This window comes from Panthera pardus, unplaced genomic scaffold (assembly GCF_024362965.1).
Source record: "Panthera pardus isolate Hobbes unplaced genomic scaffold, ASM2436296v1 HiC_scaffold_335, whole genome shotgun sequence".
NCBI classification, from domain to species: Eukaryota; Metazoa; Chordata; class Mammalia; order Carnivora; family Felidae; genus Panthera; species Panthera pardus.
The window spans coordinates 48,951-73,719 of record NW_026526916.1 but is presented as its reverse complement, the minus strand read 5'-3'; the positions used below and the strand labels follow the sequence as shown (position 1 = coordinate 73,719).

Genomic DNA, 24,769 nt, shown 5'->3' with positions numbered 1-24,769 from the left:
AATGTGCTCAGGCCCAAGATGTGTGTGTGTGTGTGTGTGTGTGTGTGTGTGTGTGTGTGTGTGTGTGTATGAAAATGCTTGTGAACTTTAAGAATTAACACAAGAGATCTGGAAATGTTTTTTTAAAGGCAAAAAACTAAGTAACTGTAGGATCTCGTCAGACCTCCAGCTCTGTCTAGAAGCTGCCCAGAAAGGACCTAATTATCTAAGGAAAAGCCAGCTGGAAAACCCAAGTGTCCACTAACCAGGGAAAGACGGGTTGATCCAGTGGACACAAAATAGCAGCCCTGGTTTCTACCACCTTGACCTTCTTTAATTTTAATGCACATAAGAGGCAAAGAATTAAAGGCCGTGAAAGTAAAGCAAACGCATTCTAAAAACCACATAACATATCAGCTTCCCAACACACCACTGAAATTCAAAGGTGGATTTGGGGGAAGCGGCCAGTCCATGTTAAACAGGGGGCACTTAGCACAGGCTTCCCAGGGCCATGTCACTCCAGCTGGGCAAGAGATGCCTCGTACAACCTGTATGGTTAACACCAACATACATGTGTGTTCCGTTCGTGCATCTATAAGGATACCCTGCAAATTTTTAAGGGGTGTGTGTCAGCTTGAGTGTGTATGTATGTGAGAGAGAAAAGGAAACCATATTTCTTCCACCATGCATGACAAAAAGCAAATGTGGAGATGTACCTCCTACTACTGTCCGTGGAATACTTTTCTGCAACACAATAATGAGAAATATTTATAGAATACCCCTCAAAGATTCTGCTTCGCAAGGGAAATATGCCAGCCCTTCATCTGACCTGCACCCAATTTGCAGATATTTTACGTGACATGTTTCATTCATTCATTCTGTAAGTCTTCAGTGTGGAAGGCGGCAGGCCATTTTATAGGTTTCTGAAAACCTTTCTTCAAACTCCTTTTCCTTTTTACTTCTCAACAGCATGGCCACTACATATGCATTTTAAAAGAACGCCTGCCCATGGGAGTCAGTAAATGCAGACTCAAACAGTGTATGCATGTGTGAGCATACACACACACACGTACATGCAGATTTTTCTCTGAAAATGGCATCCTCCCTCCAGACACCAAAGCATCTGCTAATAGCAAAGGCATTTCACAAATCTTTCTTTTACAATATAGAAGGTAAAGACTCAGAGCACACGTACAGTAAAACCTGTGAAGAAACGGCATGCCTCTAAGCTGTCACAATCACAGTGGGGAGCAAAACCTAAGACCTGCACAGTACTCAGAACCACACTGATTCCATTTTCTACATTTAGGCGTTTTTCACTGCAATTAGCAGTCTACGTGTGAATCTAGCCACAGAGCATTGTTCCGTACCTAAACGTGCACACCTGATTTTGCTGCCCGCCCCCCCCCCCCCCATTTCCATGTGGCCGACTCACCATTTCCTTTCAATATCCGCAGTTAGTGCCTCGGTCATGAAAATGCTAATTTCCTACTGGCACAGAAAAAGCAAAGGCGAGACGCTGTTCACACCATGCCGGCCTTCCGCCGATCTCACGCAGAGCGATGCTCCCACATCCCAGGCTACCGGTCTCACCGGCACCATGGCTCGCAGCCCAGAATGCGGTACGGAAAGCCACTGCCTTCTCATTTCAGAGCACGTTTAGCCAGCTGCCAAACCGAAAGCTGCGAAGTCTGCATGGATCCAGAAGCACAGAAGCGGCACAGGCGCGTGTCTGCACACGTACGTGCGTGCGTGCGTGCAGAGCTGGAATCTGCACCCCAACCTGCATCATTTTTCATTTCCAGGCAGCACAATAAACAAGGAAAACATTTACAGACCTCCCCGGATCTCACCCACTGTGCTGCCTGAGCTGACAACCTGCTCGTAAAGACAGGAGAACAAAAGAGACACTCGTAACTACACATGGAAGCAGCAGAGGCATGAGGCGACGGGTCCCATCCCGGGCGAGCTGCCTAAGAACAAATCCGGGAGTCTCTTACCGGCTCCCCGCTGGCTGCCTGCGCGTGGTGGAGCAGCGGGAACACGGCGGGGTGCTCCCTCCAGGGACAGGGCAGCCTCACCCTGCCGCAGCCCCTGGGTCTAGCTGCCTCCGGCACAGAGGAGCCTCAAAGCCATGCTCACAGCAGTTGGCCTGTCTGTGCCTGCTGCCTCGTGATGGACAAGTTCACGCAGGCTCTGTCAACTCTAACCTCCCTGACTCAAGGCTCCCTTGTATTTCATGTTACTTCATCAACAATTCCTGACCTCAGGGGGAACATTCCCAAGGCTTCTATGCTTAGAACCCCCACCCCCAAAGACTTGCCCTTTTAAAGCTACCAAAAGGCTCGGGTGTCTTCCTCCTTACCGTTTAAAAGGAGGAAACACAGGAAAGCCTAGTGAATGTATTTTATGGAGCTTTGTCTATTTAACTATGCTAATCACATAGCATGTGCGATACACTGTTCGACCCTAAAACCGTAATAAAATCAGACAGAACAATGAAAGAAAAAACCCCACTGAAAAGCCTATTTTATATCTATCTGCATTCTCTTTATACTCTTGGGTTTATTACACACTCATTAGGAACATAATCTACCAAACAACTGATAAAGTATTTCCGGAAGTTTTACTGTGTGCAAAGCCTTCAGTGAAGAAGACAAAGAAGTCACAGGCTGACCGCGCCTTGGCTGACCGTGACTTACCAGTTCATCAGTTCACAATGATCCATATTTAAAGTCCCTGCCCTCCACCTCCCTTCCTAAAGCAGCCCAAGACCTCAGTGCTGCCCCAGTACAGGAAGCATGCTCCCACCCACCACTGGCCCTAACAGCGCCCTCCCATCTGGACAGTCCCAGCCCTCCCGAGTCTGGTGCTTACCTAACTTCAAGGTGGGTTTTCTCTTTTCAACCTGCTTCTATCAGCCTCTTCTAAATTCACGGCAGTTAGTTCTGAGTCTTGCTCATTTAACCGAGTCACACATACTACTCTGCAGTACCTATTGCTATATTCGTAAGAGTGACTTTTTCCTTTTATCCACACCTACTTATCTTCAGCACTGTGCCGACGCATTAATGTTATATCTAGGAAGCACTGAAATAAGTCTCCGAGGAAGGCTGCTGTAGGCCAGGGACATGAAGTCATTAACTGAGGTGGCCTGACGCAATGAGAATGAGAATTTAAACCTGTGTCTTCAACCCCAAAGCTTACCTTCTTTCTAGACTGCTCATGTCCACTGATTATTTACCAAGTACATGGTCCTGTTACTAAGACAAGGCAAAATTGGCCTCAGGCCACACCCTTAACACTCAGTGCACAGGGCACACCCACCCACGTAATACACGTCCAGTAAGATGGTGGCTGATTAGATATTTCACCCCACTCACTGTTCAAAAGGTACGTCCCTAATATTTACAAACTGAGTAACTCAAAATGCATTATACGGATACCATTTTGGGGGTGCCTGGGTGGCTCAGTCAGATAAGTGGCGGACTTCGGCTCAGGTCATGATCTCATGGTTTGTGACCTTGAGCCCCGCATCGGGCTCTGTGCTGACAGCTCTGAGCCTGGTGCCTGCTTCAGATTCTGTGTCTCCCTCTCTCTCTCTGCTCCTCCCCCACTCATGCTCTCTCTTTCTCTCTCTCTCAAAAGTAAACATTCAAACAAAAAGAAGAGCATTTTAGGGGCGCTTGACTGGCTCAGTCAGGGGAACACTGTGACTCTTGACCTCAGGATTGTGAGTTTGAGCTCCACGTTGGGGTAGAGATCACTTCAAAATAAAATCTTTTTTTTTTTCAATGTTTTATTTATTTTTGAGAGAGCGCGCATGAGCAGGGGAGGGGCAGAGAGAGAGGGGGACAGAGGATCCGCAGCAGGCTCTGCACTGATAGCAGTGAGTCCCATGCGGGGCTCGAACTCAGGAACTGTGAGATCATGACCTGAGCCAAAGTCGGACACTCAACCGACTGAGCCACCTAGGCACCCCTCAAAAATAAAATCTTAAAAAAACAAGAATAAAATTTTACATAAACACTTCATTTTAGAATGGCTTTAGGGGTACCAGGGTGGCTCAGTCGGTTAAGCAGCCGACTTTGGCTCAGGTCATGATTTCACAGTTTGTGGGTTTGGGCCCCACATCGGGCTCTGTGCTGACAACTGGGAGCCTGGAGCCTGGTTCAGATTCTGTGTCTCCTGTCTCTACCTCTTCCTGGCTCACATTCTGTTTCTCTTTCTCAAAAATAAGCGCACATTAAAAAAAAATTTAGAATGGTTTTAGACTTACAGAAAAAATATGACAATAAAAGAGTTCCAATACACCCAACACCCAGTGTCCCCTACAATTAACAACTTACATTAATGTGCTACATTTGTTATAATTAATGAGCCAGTCTGAGGACATTAATATTAACTGCAGCCCACACTCGATTTAGATTGTTTTTTAGTTGTGGTTGCTGTTTTTAAATGTTTATTTACTTTCGAGAGAGAGAGGGAGAGTTCGTGCATGAGCAGGGGAGGGAGAAGGGCAGAGAAAGAGACAGAAAGAACGAGGGAGGGACAAAGGGAGAGGGAGACAGAGAGAGAATCCCAAGCAGGCTCCACACTGTCAGCACAGAGCCCGATGTGGGGCTCAAACCCAAGAACCATGAGATCATGACCTGAGTGGAAGTTGGACGCTTAACCGACTGGGGGCACCCAGGCGCCCCCAAATTTTTTTTAACTTAATGTCCTTTTTCTGTTCCAGGACTCTACCCAGAGTACCACTTTACATTTAGCCGTGTCTCCCCAGTTTCTCCTAAGGAACAACTTCTCAGAATTTCCTTGTTCTTGACGCCCTTAACAGTTTTGAGGAATATCGCTCAGGCATTTTATAGAACATCTCCCAACAAGGATCCGTCTGATGGTTTTGTCACGATTACGCTGCAGTTATAGGATTTGGGGTAAGATCACGAAGGTAAAGTGCCATCCTCATTACATGACATCGAGGGTCATGCTGTCAACACAACTTATCTCTGCGTATCACCTGGCAGGGGCTAGCATATGTCCTTCTCTCCCTCCACCTTTCCATCCTGTCCTCTCTACACAGTGCATATTTAAAGAGCTGGGAGTTGTGTGCCACCTCCTTGAGGGCAGACAAACTACACAGGTTATTTGGAACTTTTCTGCACAGACTTGCCTTTTCTCTCCCCCATTTATTCCATCATTTGTGTATATCAGTATGGACGCAAGAATATTTATTTTATACACTAGGTTATAATCCAACATTATTTACTTGTTTTAACTATTCCAGTTCTGGTCATAGGAAGCTCTTTAAGACGGCTCCTGTGTCCTTTTGACATGTGCCTACTGTCATTGGGCTTATTTAGTTCAGTGCTTTCTTACTTTTTTGGCACTATAAGACATTCCAGGCTCATTTTGCATATTCCCTGGCCCAGCCCTAAACCCAGCCATTCTCCCAAGGAGCACCGGTTGCTTTGATTCCAGAAGGTTATTGGAGATCAAGATCTGGACGTTAGTTGTGCTTGCGGAATTTTTAAAGAACGCCCTCAATGAATTATTTCCAAAGAGAAAGCACTTTTATAATACTAAGGTTTATAATTTGGGTTTTCATATATCCAAGTCAACTATGTTTACTAGAGCAAGGCATAATTATTACGGAGTCTGGGACACTCACTGGGACACTCATTGCTTGTGCTATGTTAACGGTAGCAAGATTTTACGTTATCAATATTGTTGAAATGTTGATACTATCCAAAGCAATCTACACATTCAATGCAATCCCTATCAAAATACCACCAGCATTTTTCACAGAGCTAGAACAAAGAATTCTAAAATTTGTATGGAGCCAGAAAAGATCCTGAATAGCCAAGATAATGATGAAAAAGAGACCCAAAGCTGGAGGCATCACAATTCCAGACTTGAAGCTGTATTACAAAGCTGTAATCATCAAGACAGTATGGTACTGGCACAAAAACAGACACAGAGATCACAGGAACAGAACAGAGAATCCAGAAATGGACCCACAAACGTGTGGCCAACTAATCTTTGACAAAGCAGGAAAGAATATCCAATGGAATAAAGACAGTCTCTTCAGCAAGTGGTGCTGGGAACACTGGACAGCGACATGCAGAAGAATGAACCTGGACCACTTTCTTACACTGTATACACAAATAAACTCAAAGTGGATGAAAGACCTAAATGTAAGACAAGAAACCACCAAAATCCTAGAGACAAAAACAGGCAGCAACCTCTTTGACCTCGGCTGCAGCAACTTTTTACTAGACATGGCTCCAGAAGCAAGGGAAAAAAAAGCAAAAATGAACTACTGGGATCTCATCAAGATAAAAAGCTTCTGCACAGTGAAGGAAACAATCAACAAAACTAAAAGGCAACCAACGGAATGGGAGAAGATATTTACAAATAATATATCAGATAAAGGGTTAGCATCCACAATCTAGAAAGAACTTACCAAACTCAACACCCAAGAAACAAATAATCCGGTGAAGAAATGGGCAGAAGACATGAATAGATACTTTTCCAAAGAAGACATCCAGATGGCAAAGAGACATGTGAAAAGATGTTCAACATCATTCATCATCAGGAAAATACAAATCCAAACCACACTGAGATACTACCTCACACCCATCAGAATGACTAAAATTAATAACTCAAGAAACAACAGAAGTTGGCAAGGATGCAGAGAAAGGGGAACCCTTTTGCACCGCTGGTGGGAATGCAAACTGGTGCAGTCACTCTGGAAAACAGGAGGTTCCTCAAAAAATTAAAAACAGATCTACCCTAGGACCCTGTAATTGCACTACTAGGTATTTATCCAAAGGATACAGGAGTGCTGATTCATAGGGGCACATGTACCCCAATGTGTATAGCAGCACTTTCAACAATAGTCAAATTATGGAAAAAGTCCAAACGTCCATCAACTGATGAATGGATGAAGAAGATGTGGTTTATATATATACACACAATGGAGTATTACTCAACGATCAAGAAGAATGAAACCTTGCCATTTGCAACAACGTGGATGGAACTAGAGGGTCTTATTCTAAGCGAATTAAGTCAGAGAAAGACAAATATATGATTTCACTCATATGTGAAATTTAAGAAACACTGCAGATGAACATAGGGGAAGAGAAGGAAAAATAAGGTAAAAACAGGGAGGGATGCAAACCATACGAGACTCTTAAGTACAGAGAACAAACTGAGAGTTGCTGGAGGGGAGGTGGGTGGGGGGACGGGCTAGATGGGTGATGGGCATTAAGGAGGGCACTTTTGGGATGAGCACTGGGTGTCGTATGTAAGAGATGAGTCACTGGGTTCTACTCCTGAAACCATTACTACGCTACATGTTAACTAACTTAAACTTAAATAAAAAAGGGGCGCCTGGATGGCTCAGTCGGTTAAGCACCCAACATTGGCTTAGGTCATGATCTCACGGTTCGTGAGTTCGAGCCCCATGTGGGGCTCTGTGCTGACAGCTCAGAGTCTGGAGCCTGCTTCAGATTCTGTGTCTTCCTCTGTCTCTGCCTCTTCCCTGCTCACGCTCTCTCTCTCAAAAATAAACAAACATTAAAAAAATTTTTTTTAATTACAAAAAAAGACTTTATATTATAAACACTTGTAATAAATTACATACAAGTCCTGGTCTTTAACTGACACAGAACATTTGCGCTCTTGAAGAATTCCACAAATAAAAAGGGAACAGAACAAGATAAGCACCTTAGCACTTACACTCCAGAAGAACTCTTCTCCCTCGCCTCTTGGGAAGTTTTGGTGAAGCCTTGAGCCCTTCCCGAGTTGGTCATTAGGGTCTGAGGACCCTACCCCACACCATCACTGCGAGTCAGAACATCACAAAGGAGCCCGTGGTTCGAGTATCCCACACCGTCCTCTACCCCTACGCTGTGAAGGAGCCCCAGCACCTCTACTCGGTGGACCGTTCAAGCTCCAGAAGTTCAACCACCTCCCAGGAGACAAGTACAATGAAGATGACAAGAGAAATGGATCTCATGTGGCAAGAGAATCATAAAAGAAGGCTCTTTGGAATGTGTAAAGAGAGCTCCATTCATGACCTGCATTCCCAACCCTGAAAAGTACACTCACCGACAGCCATCCCTCGGCCAAACCCCAGGGCCGGCGAACCTTTCTGCCACGTTTTTCTGGAGCACAGCCACACACTCCTGTATGTACCTGCCATCGCTGCCTCCACGCTGCAAGACCTGAGCCATCACAACGTGAATAGTCTGATCCCCGAAGTCAAGAAAAGTCACTGTCTGACCCTTTACAAACTTTGTCGACCTCAGAGCTACAGCTGCATTTCTCAGACTTGAGTCATGTCCAGATTCATTTCATTTTTCAATTATTTTCAAGATTTTATTTTTGGGGTGCCAGGGTGGCTCAGTCAGTTAAGCATCCAACTTTGGCTCGGGTCATGATCTCACAGTTAGTGGGTTTGAGCTCCGGGTCAGGCTCTGTACTGACAGCTCAAAGCCTAGAGCCTGCTTCAGATTCTGTGTGTCCCTCTCTCTCTGTTCCCTCACCCCTGCCCTGTTTGTGCTCTGTCTCTCTCTTAATAAATAAATAAACATTAAATTTTTTTTTAAATAAATAAGATTTTAATTAATCTCTACACCACCATGCGGCTCGAACTCACAAGCCTGAGATCAAGAGTCACATGCTCCACTGACTGAGCCAGCCAGGTTCCCCCAGACTTATTTTATTTTATTTTATTTTATTTCATTTTTTTTTGAACCCTATTACTACTTTTTCATTGAGGCCTTTGTTCAGAGTTGCTTCCCACTGACAACTGAGAGCTGCAGGATGATACTAAGGCAGGCACTTCCCCAGGAGATGTGGGACTCCTCGGAAGGGTCATTTATTTATTTATATATTTTTTTCAATATATGAAATTTATTGTCAAATTGGTTTCCATACAACACCCAGTGCTCATCCCAAAAGGTGCCCTCCTCAATACCCATCACCCACCCTCCCCTCCCTCCCACCCCCCATCAACCCTCAGTTTGTTCTCAGTTTTTAAGAGTCTCTTATGCTTTGGCTCTCTCCCACTCTAACCTCTTTTTTTTTTTCCTTCCCCTCCCCCATGGGTTTCTGTTACCCCCAGACTTATTTTAAATTAACTTATTTTTTGTGGAATCCCAGTGTTCACAGATTTTTAAAAATTGAGATAAAGTCCACATATCATACAATTCACCCCATGGAAGTATACAACTCAGTATTTTTTAGTATGTTCACAGAGTTGTACAACTATCTATGCTATCTAATTCCAGAACATCCTCGCCACCCCCAGAAGAAACTCCATACCTACCACAGCAGCCATTCTCGTTGCCCCCGACCCCAAATTCCTGGCAACACGAATGTACTTTGTGTCTCTGTAGATTCTGCCGACGTATGCGATCTCACATACGGCTTTGATTATTTCTTACTGTACTGTGAAACATGTCTAAATATAAAACATTTCACTTTCTTTGTTTTCATAGCTCCTAGGCTATAAAACACAAAACAAATTTGCACGTTTTATGAGAGCAAGACTACAAAGCAAATGTTTAATCCGATGGTGGGGGGAGTTTTCTGGGAACAAACTGTTTCTCCCGTGGCCCCACCTGATACTCAGCACTACTTCTTTCCAGTTCAGCTACCGGTTTTCTGGATGTCACAGAAGGCCTCATTTCACCCGTCGCTTTTCTTTTGACTGACAGGACAAGGAGCTCTGGGGGCCAGGCACCTTGATATCTTTTGCCGATCTAGAAGGATAGCTTAATGGATGAATGTGGACAGGTTTTTTCCTCCCCACCAGGGTCAGTTATGTGAGTGCCACTGACAATGAGACACTCCCTCATGTACAGGGTGCGGTTACGCACATCACCCGGAATATCCTTTTATGAATTGAAGAATTAGTATGGAAACAATGACAGAAAAGTAAACGCACACGGAGAACATGCTTATTCCCAAGAACATGCTCCGAATGCTGTTTGAGAAAACCTGAAGTAGAGCTATTTTTTTCAATAACTTTTTTGGTTTGTTTTTCAATGTTTATTTATTTTTGAGAGAGAGAGAGAGAGAGAGTGTGCGAGCGCACAAGCAGGGGGCAGGGGGGAGGGGGGAGGGAGGCAGAGAGAAAGGGAGACACAGAATCCAAAGCAGGCTTCAGGCTCTGAGCTGTCAGCACAGAGCCTGATGTGGGGCTGGAACCCACGAACCATGAGATCATGACCTGAGCCGAAGTTGGACGCTCAACCGACTGAGCCACCCAGGCGCCCCTGAAGGAGATCTATTTTTCAGGCAACCATTCTGTTACTACCCGTGCTTGTCTTCCTCCCTCGCCTTCCTTTCCTCTGAATTCTGGTGGGGGTGGCAAGGATTTCCGTATTGGGAGTGGGAGGAAAAAGGGCTATTGGGGTGGGGCTGGGGGCACAGACGTAAAACACGCCCCCGGCTCTGTGTGCTCTTCCGTGAAGTCCTGGGCGATGTGTAGTTTTAACACATGCTTAGAAATATTGGGACGCAATCTCAATCGCTTAAGAGAAATAGGTGACTTTTCTTTAATTTCAGGTGTGTGGACCTTCAGCAAATGCAGGGGTTAAGCCGATTGTAGACTGGGTGCGAGAACCTGACAACCAAGCCTGTGGCAAGTGAGTGCCGAGAGCCGAGTCCCCATCTCACCCGCATCTGGCGAGAGCTGCGTATTGGTAAGACGTACCCTTGCCCCACGTGGTGGATCACGTCAAGTTATCTCATAAGTTAAAGAAAGTAAGCCTATGTCAGGAGTGATTACTTAGTGGGTAGGTGGTTTTCTTTCGGGGTGACAAAAATGTTCTGGGATTAGATCATGGTGATGGTTGCATAACACCAATGTAGTAAATGTCACTGAATGGCACACATTCAAATGGGAAATTTTATGTTGTCTGGATCTTACCACAAATAAATCTTTACAACCTCATTGAAGGGCGGGGGGCGGGGGGCAAGTAATTTGGAGTAACCTCAGAGACAAAGAACGGCCACTGAGGCCCTCTGGATAGAGACCTACAAGCCTGTGAGTCCTAAGGGGAGGAGGTGGAACTGAGAGCCAGACAGCGGGCCAGTCCTCACAGTCATCCTGTGGGGAGCTCAGCGTTGGTGGGCCTGGCATTCCCCAACGGTTTTCTGCACACACAATGATTTCAAAGTTCTAATATAAAAATGCCAACAAAGGAAAAGGAGCAAAGGTGAAACCTGCCATTAGGCTGCCTTATCCTGGCCCCAAACAACGTGCCTGTATTTGGCACGTCTACTGTCCAAAGTTTCTAAAAATGAATGACGCTGAATGGATGGTGGCCTTGAGGTAGGCAGGTATAGAAGGAACGCATCAACTCAGCCAGGACCCTACTGGGTCATCAGGGAGGACTCTGCTGGCCCTACACCTTGCTCCTCTCTGTGAGGCAAGTTTTCAGTCTGCCATCATTTTAGAATGTCCACTTTTGCAATGATGCTTAATCATGTGACCACCCTACAAGAATGCTATCATGCCCCCTCACAGGCTGTACTTTCTGCAGGGCAGGGAACTAAAAGGCAATGTTTATTGGTCATGGATGAGAGGTGTATATATTATTTTTTATTTCTTAATTAAAAAAATTCTATTTTAGAGAGAGACAAAGAGAGAGAGAATAAGCGTGCACATGAGCAGGGGAGGGGGCAGAGTAAGAGAGAGAGAGAGAGAGAGAGAATCGTAAGCAGGCTCCACATTTAGCACGGGGCTTGATCCTGTGACCCTAGGATCATGACTTGAGCCAAGATCAAGAGTGGGACGCTCAACCCCAACTGAGCTACCCAGGAGTCCCAGGGATGTGCATATATTTCTAACCTGAGTTAATCACTCAGGTTTGATTAAGACATTTGGCTTCACCCACTAATGGTAGGAAAGCCAACTTAATATGGATCAAATAGAGTGCCACGCTAGGTCCCATTAGAAGAAATTGGAACTGGGGCACCTGGGTGGCTCAGTCGGTTGGGCAACAGACTTTGGCTCAGGTCATAACCTCACAGTTTGTGGGTTCGAGCCCTGCATCCAGCTCTGTGCTGATAGCTTAGAGCCTGGAGCCTACTTCGGATTCTGTGTCTCCCTCTCTTTCTGCCCCTCCCCAACTTGTGCTCTCTCTCTCTAAAATAAATAAACATTAAGAATAAATAAAAAAAATAAGAAATAGGAACTTGGTTCTTGAGTCAAAATGGAAGGCACCTTAACTAGACAACCGACCAGAAGAGTCTACAAAAATTAACAGGAAGAAAAGATGATCTCCAAAGGAGGAAAAGCAGACTTTGCCAATGCCTTTGTCAAAATGAACAGCGTTAACGTAAGGAGTATTTAAATGTGTATGGCTGTGAGTGGGTGCTTTCTCAAACCATCTCAGCCCTCAAAAGAGAGGATTTTGACCTCCACCCCGTTCAAAGGCACTACCAGCCATCCAGGCAAGGAGACCAGCAGGCAGCAAGGGGGTGACTCCATGAGAACTGGGAAGGGTGGGGTGCAAACACACCCACCAAGTGAGCATCAGTCCGCACCTCAGTGGGGAATGCCTCTGTGCTGCCGTTCACTTCGAAGGGCAACTCTTCAAAGTGGGATCAGTGCACCAGAAGGTGCCTGCAGTGGTTACGGGCCACCAAAAAGCCCTCCAGAGAGGTTCTGCCAAATTCCTCTCTCTTCACCAGCCACACTCAAGGATGGCCGCCTCCCTCTTCCTTTTATTTTAAATCCTCCCGCAACGGGGCGCCCGAGTGGCTCAGTCCGTCGAACACCGGACTTTTGATTTCAGCCCTCGTCATGATCTCATGGATCGTGAGTTTGAGCTCTGCATCGGGCTCAGCACTGATGGCTCGGAGCCTGCTTGGGATTCTCTCTCTTTTTCTCCCTCTGCCCCTCCCTTGCTCTTGCTCTCCCCCACTTCAAAATAAAGAAAGAAAGAAATAAGCAAGTAAATAAATATTTAAAAAATTTTAAATGCTCCCCTATCAGGTGTGGCCTCAGCCACTCAGTGATGGGGTGACACTTCCTGAGAGGGCCGATGTAGCAGACAGCACTGGTTTAAGGTATAAGGCAGAAACGACATTCCTCCCAGTGTTACAGACTCACTGTATCCCCCTAAAATTTATACGCTTGCGTCCTCACCCCCAGGACCTCAGAATGTGACTATTTGGATGGAGGGTTATTGAAGAGGTAAGTAAGGTAAAGTGAAGTCATCAGAGGGGACCCTGATCCAGCCTGGTGCCTTACAAGAGATCACGACACAGACACGTGGAGGGAAGACCATGTGAGGACGCGGGGAGGAGGTGGCTGTCTGCAAGTCATGAAAAACGCCTAGGGGGAAATGAGGCTGACATCTCGAACTTGGACTTCTGGCCTCCAGAAGAGTGAGAAGACAAATTTTTTTTTTTTTTTTTTTTTTGTGGATGCTACCCAGTCTCTGGTATTTTGTTATGATGGCCAGAATAAGCTACTGCATCTGACTTACGAGGGACCCCAAGTCAGTGGGGGAGCAGCTTTGCAGGAAGCAGACTTGTGCTGGCCAGAATGATGGGGCTTGGAGAGCTGGTACAAAACCTCAGAGAACAGAAGCCAGGAGACTGAGGGTCGGATGTGGGCAGGGGACGCTGCCCACCACAGAGAAAGCTGGTACTAAGTGCACGCGATTGGATTTGCTCTCATGGGAGTGGGCTGATTTCATCTCAAACCCCCGTCTTCCCCAGGACTCATCCAGAAGTCACCCCATCCCCTTTCCTCCAAGATTCTGAAGCACCACATAACTTTTCACCCAAATTATACTTATGTGTCACCTCTTCAGTGGTTAAGTATGGGTGTCTGTCCTTCCCTCCTACATTGTGAGGTCCTTCGGGAGCAGAATCTTTGTCCTATTTATCTTTATATAGAACAGAACCTTGACCCTCACAAAAATGTTCTCTATGTGGTTTGCGTAAACAAGTAACTCTTATCTTGATGCCCTACTGTTGTCTCAACAGAATACAATGAAAACCATTCATTATCCTGCCCCACTATCAGATCAGTAATTTTTTTTTAAGATTTTATTTCTAAGCAATCTCTACGCCCAGTGTGGGGCTCAAACTCACAACCCTGAGATCAAAAGTACCATGCTGTACTGACTGAGCCAGCCAGGCACCCCAGTGATTCATATTTTTTATAGACACACTTATATTGTTTTAAATTCATGCAGGGCACCTGGTGGCTCAGTTGATTGAGTGTCTGACTTCGGTTCAGGTCATGATGTCACAGTTTGTGAACCCGAGCCCCACGTTGGGCTCTGTGCTGACAGCTCAGAGCCTGGACCCTGCTTCGGATTCTGTGTCTCCCTCTCCCCCTCTGCCCTTTCCCCACTCGTGCTGTTTCTCTGTCTCTCAAAAATAAATAAAACATTTAAAAAATTTACGCAAAACATTAGGTATCTTAAAATCTTTGTATTACAGGATTTTATTTTTGGTGAGCAAAAGACAGTCCTTAACCTGAGTTTTCATTTCTTTTATTCCCAGATTTAATGTTTTAAGTACATTATTTCTTACTGATACTTCAAAAAACAAACATTCTCTGAAAAACACTAGGAATGGCTTTTCAATGCTCCTATTCTAGAATTTCATTGAGTCCTGCCACTCTTTGAAAGTGCACACAATTCTGAAAATTGCTGGGTCTGTAGCTCAAAAGCAGAAAGCTTCTGGAACTAATTTCTTCAAGGTGGTTACACAGTCTGCTAGAAGACACAGCAATGATAAATGAAGCATATGGTCCCTCCCCCTGTTCCTCTTGACCCTTTCACTATTGATAGTGCCATTTACCACACACACACACACACACACACACACACACACACACACACACACACACTGTACATTAGAGCTATTCATTAGGACTCTGTTCACCGCAGGGGCGCTAACTCTAACCACCACACAAACCCTCTGCAGGATCAGTGAAATACATACATGGCTGGCAGGAGCACAGGGGTGAAACCAGAGCTCACACATGCAGGGTGCACCGAGCGCTCTCACAACTGCAACACAGCCTAGAAGTGGGCTTGGAAGAAAGAGTACAGCTGGTGCTGGGCACGTGACTTACCCAGAATGTATAGTAATAAAGCTGTGATTGTGTTTCTCAGAAACTGCTCGATTCCGTAGGTGTATTATTCAGCGGCCATTCCTTCTTACCCAGGGATTCTTGGTTTTAGCCATGCAGATAATTACACAGACTTCCTACACAAAATACCACTCGTGTCCCCTCAGAGCCACGTAAAGATTGGATATTCTCCTGTAAGGCTAACAGCACTCGAGTTTAAAGCCAAACGAAATAAAACCCCAGTATAGAAGGCTCTCAAAAGCAAACATTTAAATTGGTTATTTCTGCAACAGAACACTGAATTTTGAGGTTAAGTGTTTAAATTTGAATATCACACCAATCACCAGAGATTCTCAAAGCATTAGAAAGATCTGTATTCAGTGACCCAATTGTGTAGTTTTATTTCCACTGTTCTATCAACCCTCTTTTTTTTTTTAAATGTTTTATTTTTGAGAGAGTGTGCATGGGGGAGGGGCAGAGAGAGAGGGACAGAGGATCTGAAGCGAGCTCTGAGCTGACAGCAGCAAGCCTGATGTGGGGGCTGAACTCACGAACCGTGAGATCCTGACCTGAGCTAAAGGTGGACGCTCAACCGACTGAGCCACCCAGGTGCCCCTATCAGCCCTCTCAAAATAAGCTGATACCACAGGTCCTACAGTGTTCTACGCTTCCATCTCCCTCCCTCCTCGTGCGTATCAAGGGTGAGATGACACTATTGATTCATTTACTTAATCAGTCTAAATTCTATCCTCACTACAGTCAAACAGCTACACTGGCCACATTTGAGAACTACGGCACACAACGTGTTAATAACACTGCTACCATCCACCAGTCCTTCAGATCCTCTTGAGGAGCCAACGGACTTGATTTCTATTTTCGAGCTCGAAATAAGCCCGATTTAGAAAGGCTGGCTCCATTCCTTTCTGACAATCTTCGCAGGCAACTCCAATTTGGAGACCACGCCCCGGCAGCCCAGCTGTGTACTAGATCATTAAAGCATCCTTTCAACGAGCATTCTGGATAAAGCATTTCATTCAAGCACATTACACTGGATTTCTCATTCTGTGAACATAAAGAACCGTACTGTACAGAAAACACAGCAGCCATTTTAAGAACCAAAAAAAAAAAAAAAAAAAAAAAAAAGCCACGATGGCATCAGAAGACATCTTCGCCCTTGAGACGCTTCTGCTGGAGGCGGCGCAGGGCTACAGGCTCTGCTCAAACGGCACCACGTCTGCAGCGGGGACGCTGAGGTGCTGGAAACTGCATCCAGTTAGCAGCCATGCTGGGTTTGGCAAAAAAACCACCAGAGGCCCAATCACGTGAACCAAGCATTCACCCACCATCGAGAAGGCCACCTCCAAGATGTCTTCTTAGCAACCCCAAATCCAGAATTCACCCACCTCGGATTAGGGCGTCCCTCCTCGGCCCGGATGGTGGCAGAAAGTTGCCTGTGCTCACCAGCGTCCCCCACTTGCTGTTGTGGTTCGATGGCAGCTTCCTGCCAAGAGCAGCACAGTGAGACACCGAATCATCAAGCTGCCTTCCTCAAGACATCTATTATTATGAACCCCCTCATTGTGGGTTTGCCCCGCGAGCCTGTGCCGCGGAGGCGAGGACGCAGCCTGCCGCCTTGTAATGACACTCAGCCACAGGGCTCACAAGCTCCGCTCTCCAAACTGTTGTTTTTTAGTATTTATTTATTTTTGAGAGAGAGACAGAGAGAGCAAGAGAGCGAGCTGGGGAGGGGCTGAGAGAGAGGGAGACAGGATCCGAAGCAGGCTCTGCACGGACAGCACACAGCCTGACACAGGGCTTGAACCCATGGACCGTGAGATGGTGACCTGAGCCGAAATCAAGAGACAGACGCTTGGGGCACCTGGGTGGTTCAGTCGGTTAAGCGTCTGACATTGCCTCAGGTCATGGTCTCACCGTCCTTGAGTTCGAGCCCCGTGTCAGACTGTGCTGACAGCTTGGACCCGGCTTCAGATTCTGTCTGTCTCTCTCTCTCTCTCCCCTCCCCCGCTTGCACTGTGTCTCTCAAAAATGAATAAACATTAAAAAAAAAAAAAGGCGCTCAACCGACTAAGGCTAGGCACCCCCTGAATATTGTGTATTGAACCTACTACTGGTTCTTTTTTAAAAAAAATTTTTTTTAATGTTTATTTATATTTTGAGAGAGAGAGAGAGAGAAAGAGGCGAGATGACACTGGAATGTTTTCTTTAAATTTCCTAGAAAGCTTGAAGTCAACTTTCAGCATTAGGACTCTTAGCTCATAGAAGCGCCTGGGTGGCTCAGTTAAAGCGTCTGACTCTTGGTTTCAGCTGGGGTCACGATCTCACAGTTTGTGAGTCTGCGACCCGCACTGGGCTCTGTGCTGACAGCATGGAGTCTGCTTGGGATTCTCCCCCCGCCCCTCCCCTGCTCATTCACTCGCTCTCTCTCTCAAAATAAACTTAAAAAATTCTTTTTAATAAAAAAAATAAAAAGAATTCTCACCTTATAAAAAGTGCAACAGTTTAATGCATTGCATGTTTAATTACATTTGTTCTGGAGGAATCCAAACATATTTGAAAAAAAATACTACAAGGAACAAATATTAAAAATTTTAAAGGCCTCAGCATTTGAAGAGTGGCTATCGTGTATCATACACTGTCTTCACCCCTTTGCATTTCAGAGAACTGACCATTTTCTAGGCTTCCCCCCAAATTCTTCACGTGGTGTTAAGGTTGGGGCAAGCTAATTATGAGGAAAGACAGCCGAAGCAAGTGACGATGGGGAGGCCGGGGACTCAGGACGGGCACACGGATACGGAGTTAAATTGTCATGGATGTACCTGTTTAGTCCCCAGGTACCTTTCACACAAGTTGAAACGAGAAGAGCCGGTGCACACAAACGATGCCCAAACGGCGGGACACAAGCGACACTGACATTGGGCCATCGTATTTTCAGGGCATCCTACATGTGCCTTAAGACAGCAGCCCGGGGCAGCTCTTCCTTGGTTGGGGCACAAACCTTACCTGTTTGTAGGGGTCTGTGGATGGTGAGGAACGGGACCTTCCATGAACGTACTGTGGCCTCTCGTGTTGATCCAGACCTGCGTCCAAGATGTCATCCGCTGAGTGATACCGCCCAGAACTCCTGGCTTCTAGAGTGTTTCTCTGTTCCCTCCAAGAGGCTTGATACTCAGCAAAGGTTCCAAGTCTCTGAGGCGGTTCTGGTTTTCCCATGTTCGCCGTTTTTCCGTGAGTGCTGGGGTTCTCTCCAAAGGAGGTCGTGTGGGCCCTGTTCTGGAACGAAGGCTCTGCACCCTCGTACCCGTGGCCCGCTGTCCGCGGCCTCTCCAGCTTCTCCTTCGGGAATCCACAGAGCGCTTGCCTCTGCCCAGGTCTCTGGTGAATGGGTCTGCTGCTTTCCTCAAAAAACTTGCACCTGTCGGCGAATGTGCCCACGGTGTCCTCGGACGCACCCGGGTGCCGGTGGGGGCGATCGGGCCCTGCGAGCCCCACCTCGTTCATTTTCTCGGGTTCGGAGTACGATTTCAGCTTCTGTTGCACCGTGAACCGTTTCCGGCCCCCAATGCGGGGAACGTGCGGCAGGCCCCCTCCAGACGGGGACGGCTTGGGCAGGCCCCCCTCCCAGAAGTGGGGGGCGGCATCCAGATGTGTGCTGTGCTCCTCAGTCCGCGGCTCTGCTGACCCCGCGGGACGATCGGCCGGGCTGGGCTCCAAGTCGCGGCGCTTAAAGGACGTGGCCCTCAGGACCCGGGCTTGGGCCTCCTTCAGGTGGTCTTTATAGGTGCCCCGGAAGGAACCTTCTGGGGAGGCGCCGGGGACGCCTTCCGGCTCCACCTGCCAGCCGCCGGCCTCCCGAGCCGCCTCGTCGGCCCCAGCCAGCGCCACCGTGCTTCTGCTCTTCTGCAGGTTGGCTCGGCGCATCTGGACCTCGTTCCTCAGGGTGGTGGCGAAGCGGTCGCTTCTCCGGGTGGCTCTGCCCACCTGGCCATCGAACGGGGGCAGCCTTTCGGCACCAGCTCCCGGGCCGTCGTCGGGCGGGCGCGCCCCCTCCCGGGCCAGCGAGTGCAGCATAGGTGTCTTCTGAGGGGAGATCTTGCCGCTTTCTCCCGCGGCCCACAGGAAGCCGTCGGCGGCTTCCTTCCCCGCGGCTCCTGCCCAGTGGGCGGCTGTCTGTGGCTCCTCGCTTCCCATGGGGTGGCCCTTGGCTGCCTGGTCGCTCTCACGGGTGTGCGGGGCCTCCTCCTCGTGCTGGCGGATGTGACCCCAGGGCCCGTGGCCCATCGGGTGCTCAGTGGGGAGTTCGTGGGCTTCTGCGGCCCTGTCAGACTGCCAATATTCCTCGTGGGGCTGTCCCGCCTGGGCGCTTGCCTGCGGGCACTGTCTGCTGGTCACACAGTAGTAGCGGCTCTGCCCACCGCTGTCGCCCTTCTGCTCAGTGGCACCGGGCCACCTGAGCCGAGTGGGGCCGTCGTCCTGGACTCGGTGGGCAGAAGGCTCCTGGCAGCCACCAGGGACGGCCACACAGTGCTGCTCCCTCAGCGATGAGGCGGCCCTGGGGCCGTCGTGACAGAAGGGACTCTCGTCACTGTACTGGCGCGGGTGCTGGCAGCCAAAGGAGGCCTGCGGGAAACGCACGTCCGTGCTGGACAGAGAGGCCTGAAGCCGGCCAGGGGCCCCCGGGAGGCCGCCCGGCTTGTGGTCAGGGGTCGGCACCCCACCGTCCAGGGGGACGTGGGGCGCAGGGCCCGAGCTCCCGACTCTCTTCCCATTGCCGGGCCGTGCCGGCCTCCACTGCTGACTGGCGGGCTCTGGTCTCCAGTCACTGCGGGGCTGGGCCCGGGGCGGGCCTGGAAAGTGCTGCACACTGGCGGTGTCTGAGAGTGGAGGGCCCTGGGCCTTCTCGTGGCTCTTGGTGGCAGCGAAGCTGTCACTGCGGAGAGGGGGAGGTGGTGGAGGAGGGGAGGAAGGTGCTTTTCTCTTATCGGGGACATACCAAACCGGTCCCAAATTTGATTTCCCAGGGGTGGCCAGCTTGGTCTCAGGACTGTCCTCTGGCCTGGGGCTTCTGCTGCCGTCACGGGGGGCCCGGGGTGGCAAGTACCCGAGCCTGTCCTCCAGGCCCTGGGGGTCACTGGCAGCCTGGCCCTGCCGGCCGCCCGGCCTGGAGGCCTCCCCCAGGCCCATGTTGTAGAGGATGTTCTCTGCAGAGGACGCATCAGCCTTGGGCAAGGTGTGGTCGGGCGTGCTGGAGCTGGTGGAGAATGAGCCGTAAGCTGAGTCCCGCTTGCTCGGGCCGCCCAGGTGGTCGATGCTGCCATTGGACCTGGCGGCGGAGAGGCGTCCGGAGGGGTAGGGCTGGGAAGGGTGGTCCAGGCTGTCGACGCTCCCCAGGGAACTAAAGTGGTCAGAGGTACGCTGCAGATTCGTGTGCTCCCACGTGCCAGACAGGTCATGGGAGGAAGAACTAGGAGGAAAGAACCAGAGAGAAGAGTTTGCTTTTGAAGCGAGCAATAGTAAAGGGGACAAATGAGGAGAGCAGGACCAAGAACACAGATGGCCCCACACAGAAACGTCCAGATGCTGGGGCGCCCGGGTGGCTCAGTGGGTTAAGCGTTCAACTTCGGCTCGGGTCATGATCTCATGGCTCGTGAGTCTGAGCTGCGCGTCGGGCTCTGTGCTGACAGCTCAGAGCCTGGATGGAGCCTGCTTCGGATTCTATGTCTCCCTCTCTCTCTGTCCCTCCTCTGCTTGCATTCTGTCTCTCTCTCTCTCTCAAAAATAAATTAACATTAAAGACATTTTTTAAAAAAGATTATTCTGTGACCCGTGAAAATGACAGGAAATTCACATCGCAGCACTCACAGATAAGCTGTGATTGGAACACAATTATGGCCATTTGTTTACACACTGTTTGTGAATACTTCTGAGCTACAACGGCAGAGCTGGGTACCTGCAACCGACAGAGACCCATGAAGCCTAAAATATTTCCTACCTGCCCCCTCAAAGAACAAGACTGTGGACCCCGGGGTTTAGCGTATAAAAGGATTCTTCTTATGGATTACTAAAACCAAAGAAGCAATCAAATGACAGTAATTTTCTCTTTTCTTTTTAAAATTTTTTTACGTTTATTTATTTATTTTGAGAGAGAGAGAGAGAGAGACAGAGCAGGGGAGGGGCAGAGAGAGAGGGAGAGAGGGAGAATCCCAAACAGGCTCTGAGCTGTCAGCGCAGAGCCCGATGTGGGGCTCGAACTCACGAACAGTGAGACCAGGACAAGTTGGATGCTTAACCGAGTGAGCCGCCCCAGTGCCCCAAATAACGATAATTTTCAAATTAAAAGGGGAAATCCAGAGATAGCGTTACTTTTCCACACCCAAATATTAAAGTACCAAGAGCTCCTCTTAACTCTCAGTTAATGGAATATTTGATAAAGGACCCAAGCCACAGGCTTTCTTAGCAAAACAAACACTGCCATGCTCAGGGGACTCATTAACTTGACAGAGTTCACTGGAGCTGTACCTGAATGCCAAAAATACTGGTTATGAAGCAGGATGGGGCCTAAGACAGGGAAATACAAAATCAGGTTTGTTGCTACAAGCTGGGAGATATGTTTGTTAAGGAATCAGTTATTCTATGAGGTAGTGACAGTGTATATAGGAGGCTAATGGCTCTCGATGGTAAAACTACTTATCCAAGCATGTTAAAAATGCTTCCGTGGGGAGCCTGGGTGACTCAGTCAGTTGAGCATCCCACTCTTGATTTTGGCTCAGATTATGATCTTACAGTTTCTGGTTTCAAGCCCCGTGTGGGGCTCTGAGCTGGCAGCGTGGAGCCTGCTTGCGATTCTCTGTCTCCCTAGCTCTCTACCTATTCCCCTACTCTCTCTCTCTTTCTCTCTCTCTCTCAAAAATAAACATTTAAAAAGAGAAAAACTGTTTTCATTAAAGTTCAACAAAGCTGGAACATTCAGGCTTCAAGGTAAGAAACAAAAAACAAGAAAAACTACCACAACCCTGGCGACTTTAGGTTTGGGGAGAACCAGGATGAATGGGAAAAATGTGTGATTAGGGCAAGGACACAGGAAACCGAACTGGCGAAATCACTCTTAAAACAAACACAAGGGTTGGGATGAGCACTGGGTGTTGTATGGAAACCAATTTGACAATAAACTTCATATATTGGAAAAAAAATAAATAAATAAAAATAAAATTGCAACCCACTCCCCAAAAAAAACAAAAACAAAAACAAAACACAAGGGGCGCCTGGGTGGCTCAGTGGGTTAAGCGTCCGACTCTTGATGTTGGCTCAGGTCACGGTCTCAGGGTTTGTGAGTTGGAGCCACAAGTCAGGCTCTGGGCTGACAGCGCAGAGCCTCCCTGGGATTCTGTCTCTCCCTCTCTCTCTGCCCCTCCCCTGTTCTTGTGTCCTCCCTCTCTCACTCTCTCTCTCTCTCTCTCTCTCAAAAAAAACAAACATTTAGAAAAGCACGTCACTGACCATTTATAAATCAAACAAATGAACAAGAGAACCAACGAAAACACACAACAAGGGCTCCATCTAAAGTTCTGAGGATACGGCAGCTATCGGGGACAGTGACATTGTCCTGAAGGCAGGGGACCGTTGGCTTATATACCCTTTCCTAAAAGGACAGAGCAGTGCCCCTCTCAGACAGAACAGGAGGCGGTTCTCCTGCACCCTCCCCTCAGTGCCCTGGAGGTGATTTCTCTGTAACATTTGAGGTCTGGGCAGCTATAAATAGTGCCCAGCACCGATCCCACACGCATGTGGGCAGCAAACGTGATTTTGTCATCAACAAACCACCAAATGGGCTTAATGGAAATCGTATTACTTTACGTCACTTTGATAATGAAAATAAAAGGCCCACTTTTCACTTAACTTTTACTACGCAGTTGAGAATCTGTGGTTTTTCAAAAATACCCTGGACTCCAAATACCATCATCTCTTGTCACTTTCAACAGGTCAATGCACTGAGATGTATTGCCTTCACAGAAGTACTTCAGAAGTTTGTAGCAGACCGGTGTTTACTAACGATCAAAAACTGATTTTGAGATGGTTACGTTAGCTCTACACACACAGGCACAAATGCCCTTCCATAACAGATATGCACGCACACTCACATACACAAACACATACATTCAAGCACACACGCGCAAGCATGCACTTGCATACATGTGCACACGCCACACTTACAGATACACCTGTACATATACATACATATACACGCTCATACATGGGCTCGCACACACCCAAAGCCACCCTGCTTAAAAAATATTAAGTTTACTTATTTATTTGGGGGGGGGGGTGAGAGAGGGTGAGAGGGAGACAAGAGACAATCCCAAGCAGGCTCTGCACTGTCAGCGAGAAGCCCGAAGCTGGGCTTGAAGCATGAGATCGTGACCTGAGCCGAAGTCGGATGCTTAACCCACTGAGGCAGCCAGGCGCCTCTCCCCTCTCTAAAAATTTTTTTAAGTTTATTTATTTATTTTGAGAGAGGGAGACAGAGCCATCATCCTTTTAATATGAGACTTGTGAGGACGCTGGCCACTCACCCAAGGTGGCCAGGAGAGGCCTCCTCCAGCCAACACCCCTGTGGTGTGGCCACACACCTGCCTGACACATTAGCCCTTCTGGCCCTGAAATGTGGACTCCAGGTAGCCCAGAACTCCCCCTCCATCCACTGACCTACAACTCCCAGCATCTGGGTCTCCTGCTCAGTGGGAAAGCACCCCTGGGCCCCCGAGGCTGGATGGCACCCTGGCATGTGGGCTGTGAAGCCCTGATTTCCTCTATAAGGAGAGCCCTGGGGGCTGGGGAGAGGGTGTTGATGCTTAAGAGAACGGCCTGGGAGCCTCGCTGGAATACACTTGCCGAACCCTTAGGCAGAGCCTGTCTTCTTTTTCTTAAGATTTTTTAATGTTTATTTATTTTTGAGAGACAGAGAAAGACAGAGTGTGAGGGGGGAGGGGCAGCAAGAGACAGGGGGACAGAATCTCAAGTAGGCTCCAGGCTCCGAGCTGTCAGCACAGAGCCCGACGCGGGGCTCGAACTCACGGACCGTGAAATTATGACCTGAGCCCAAATCAGAGGCTCAACCAACTGAGCCACCCAGGCGCCCCGCTTCTGCCTTCTAATGTGCACATAAAAGTCTCAGAAGAAGGGTGGTTGCTGTAGGCACATGGGTGGACGGACAGCCCTCCCACTCAGCTCAGGACCACCGACCTGGCTGGCCCAAAGGGATTCAGCCCAAAAAGGTAAGTCGCCAAACTCCTGATTTATTAAACAACATAAATGAGAAAGCACACTTGTTCATCCTTGCTCTTGGTGTTTTAGTTTTTTGTTTTCTTTTTTTTTTAATGTTAATTTTTTTTGAGAGAGAGAGAGAGAGAGAGACATAGAGAGAGAGAGAGAGAGAGAGAGACGGAGACACAAAGTGTGGGCAGGGGTGGGGGAAGAGAGAGAGGGAGACACAGAATCCAAAGCAGGTTCCAGGCTCTGAGCTGTCAGCATAGAGCCTGACATGGGGTTTGCGAACCATGAGATCATGACCTGAGCGAAAGTCAGATGCTTAACCAACTGGGCCACCCAGGTGCCCCTAGTTTTTGTTTTCAAGGCTTGGACACCTACCTACCCAGTGAA

General features: G+C 48.1%; 1 protein-coding gene across 2 annotated transcripts in view; it reads right to left on the bottom strand.

Moving 5' to 3' along the window:
• Window positions 1-24,769, bottom strand: part of LOC128774596 (protein Shroom2-like) — a 78,577-nt gene that overhangs the window by 35,069 nt on the left and 18,739 nt on the right. The window contains exons 3-4 of one of the 2 annotated variants that reach the window (XM_053893662.1): window positions 18,116-20,576; window positions 16,498-16,595 (exon numbers count right to left, since the gene is read on the bottom strand). In XM_053893662.1, the coding sequence (XP_053749637.1) occupies window positions 16,498-16,595; window positions 18,116-20,576 (2,559 nt within the window). Of the gene's footprint in view, window positions 1-16,497; window positions 16,596-18,115; window positions 20,577-24,769 lie in introns of those variants that run through there. The other variant, XM_053893663.1, reaches the window with a different exon arrangement.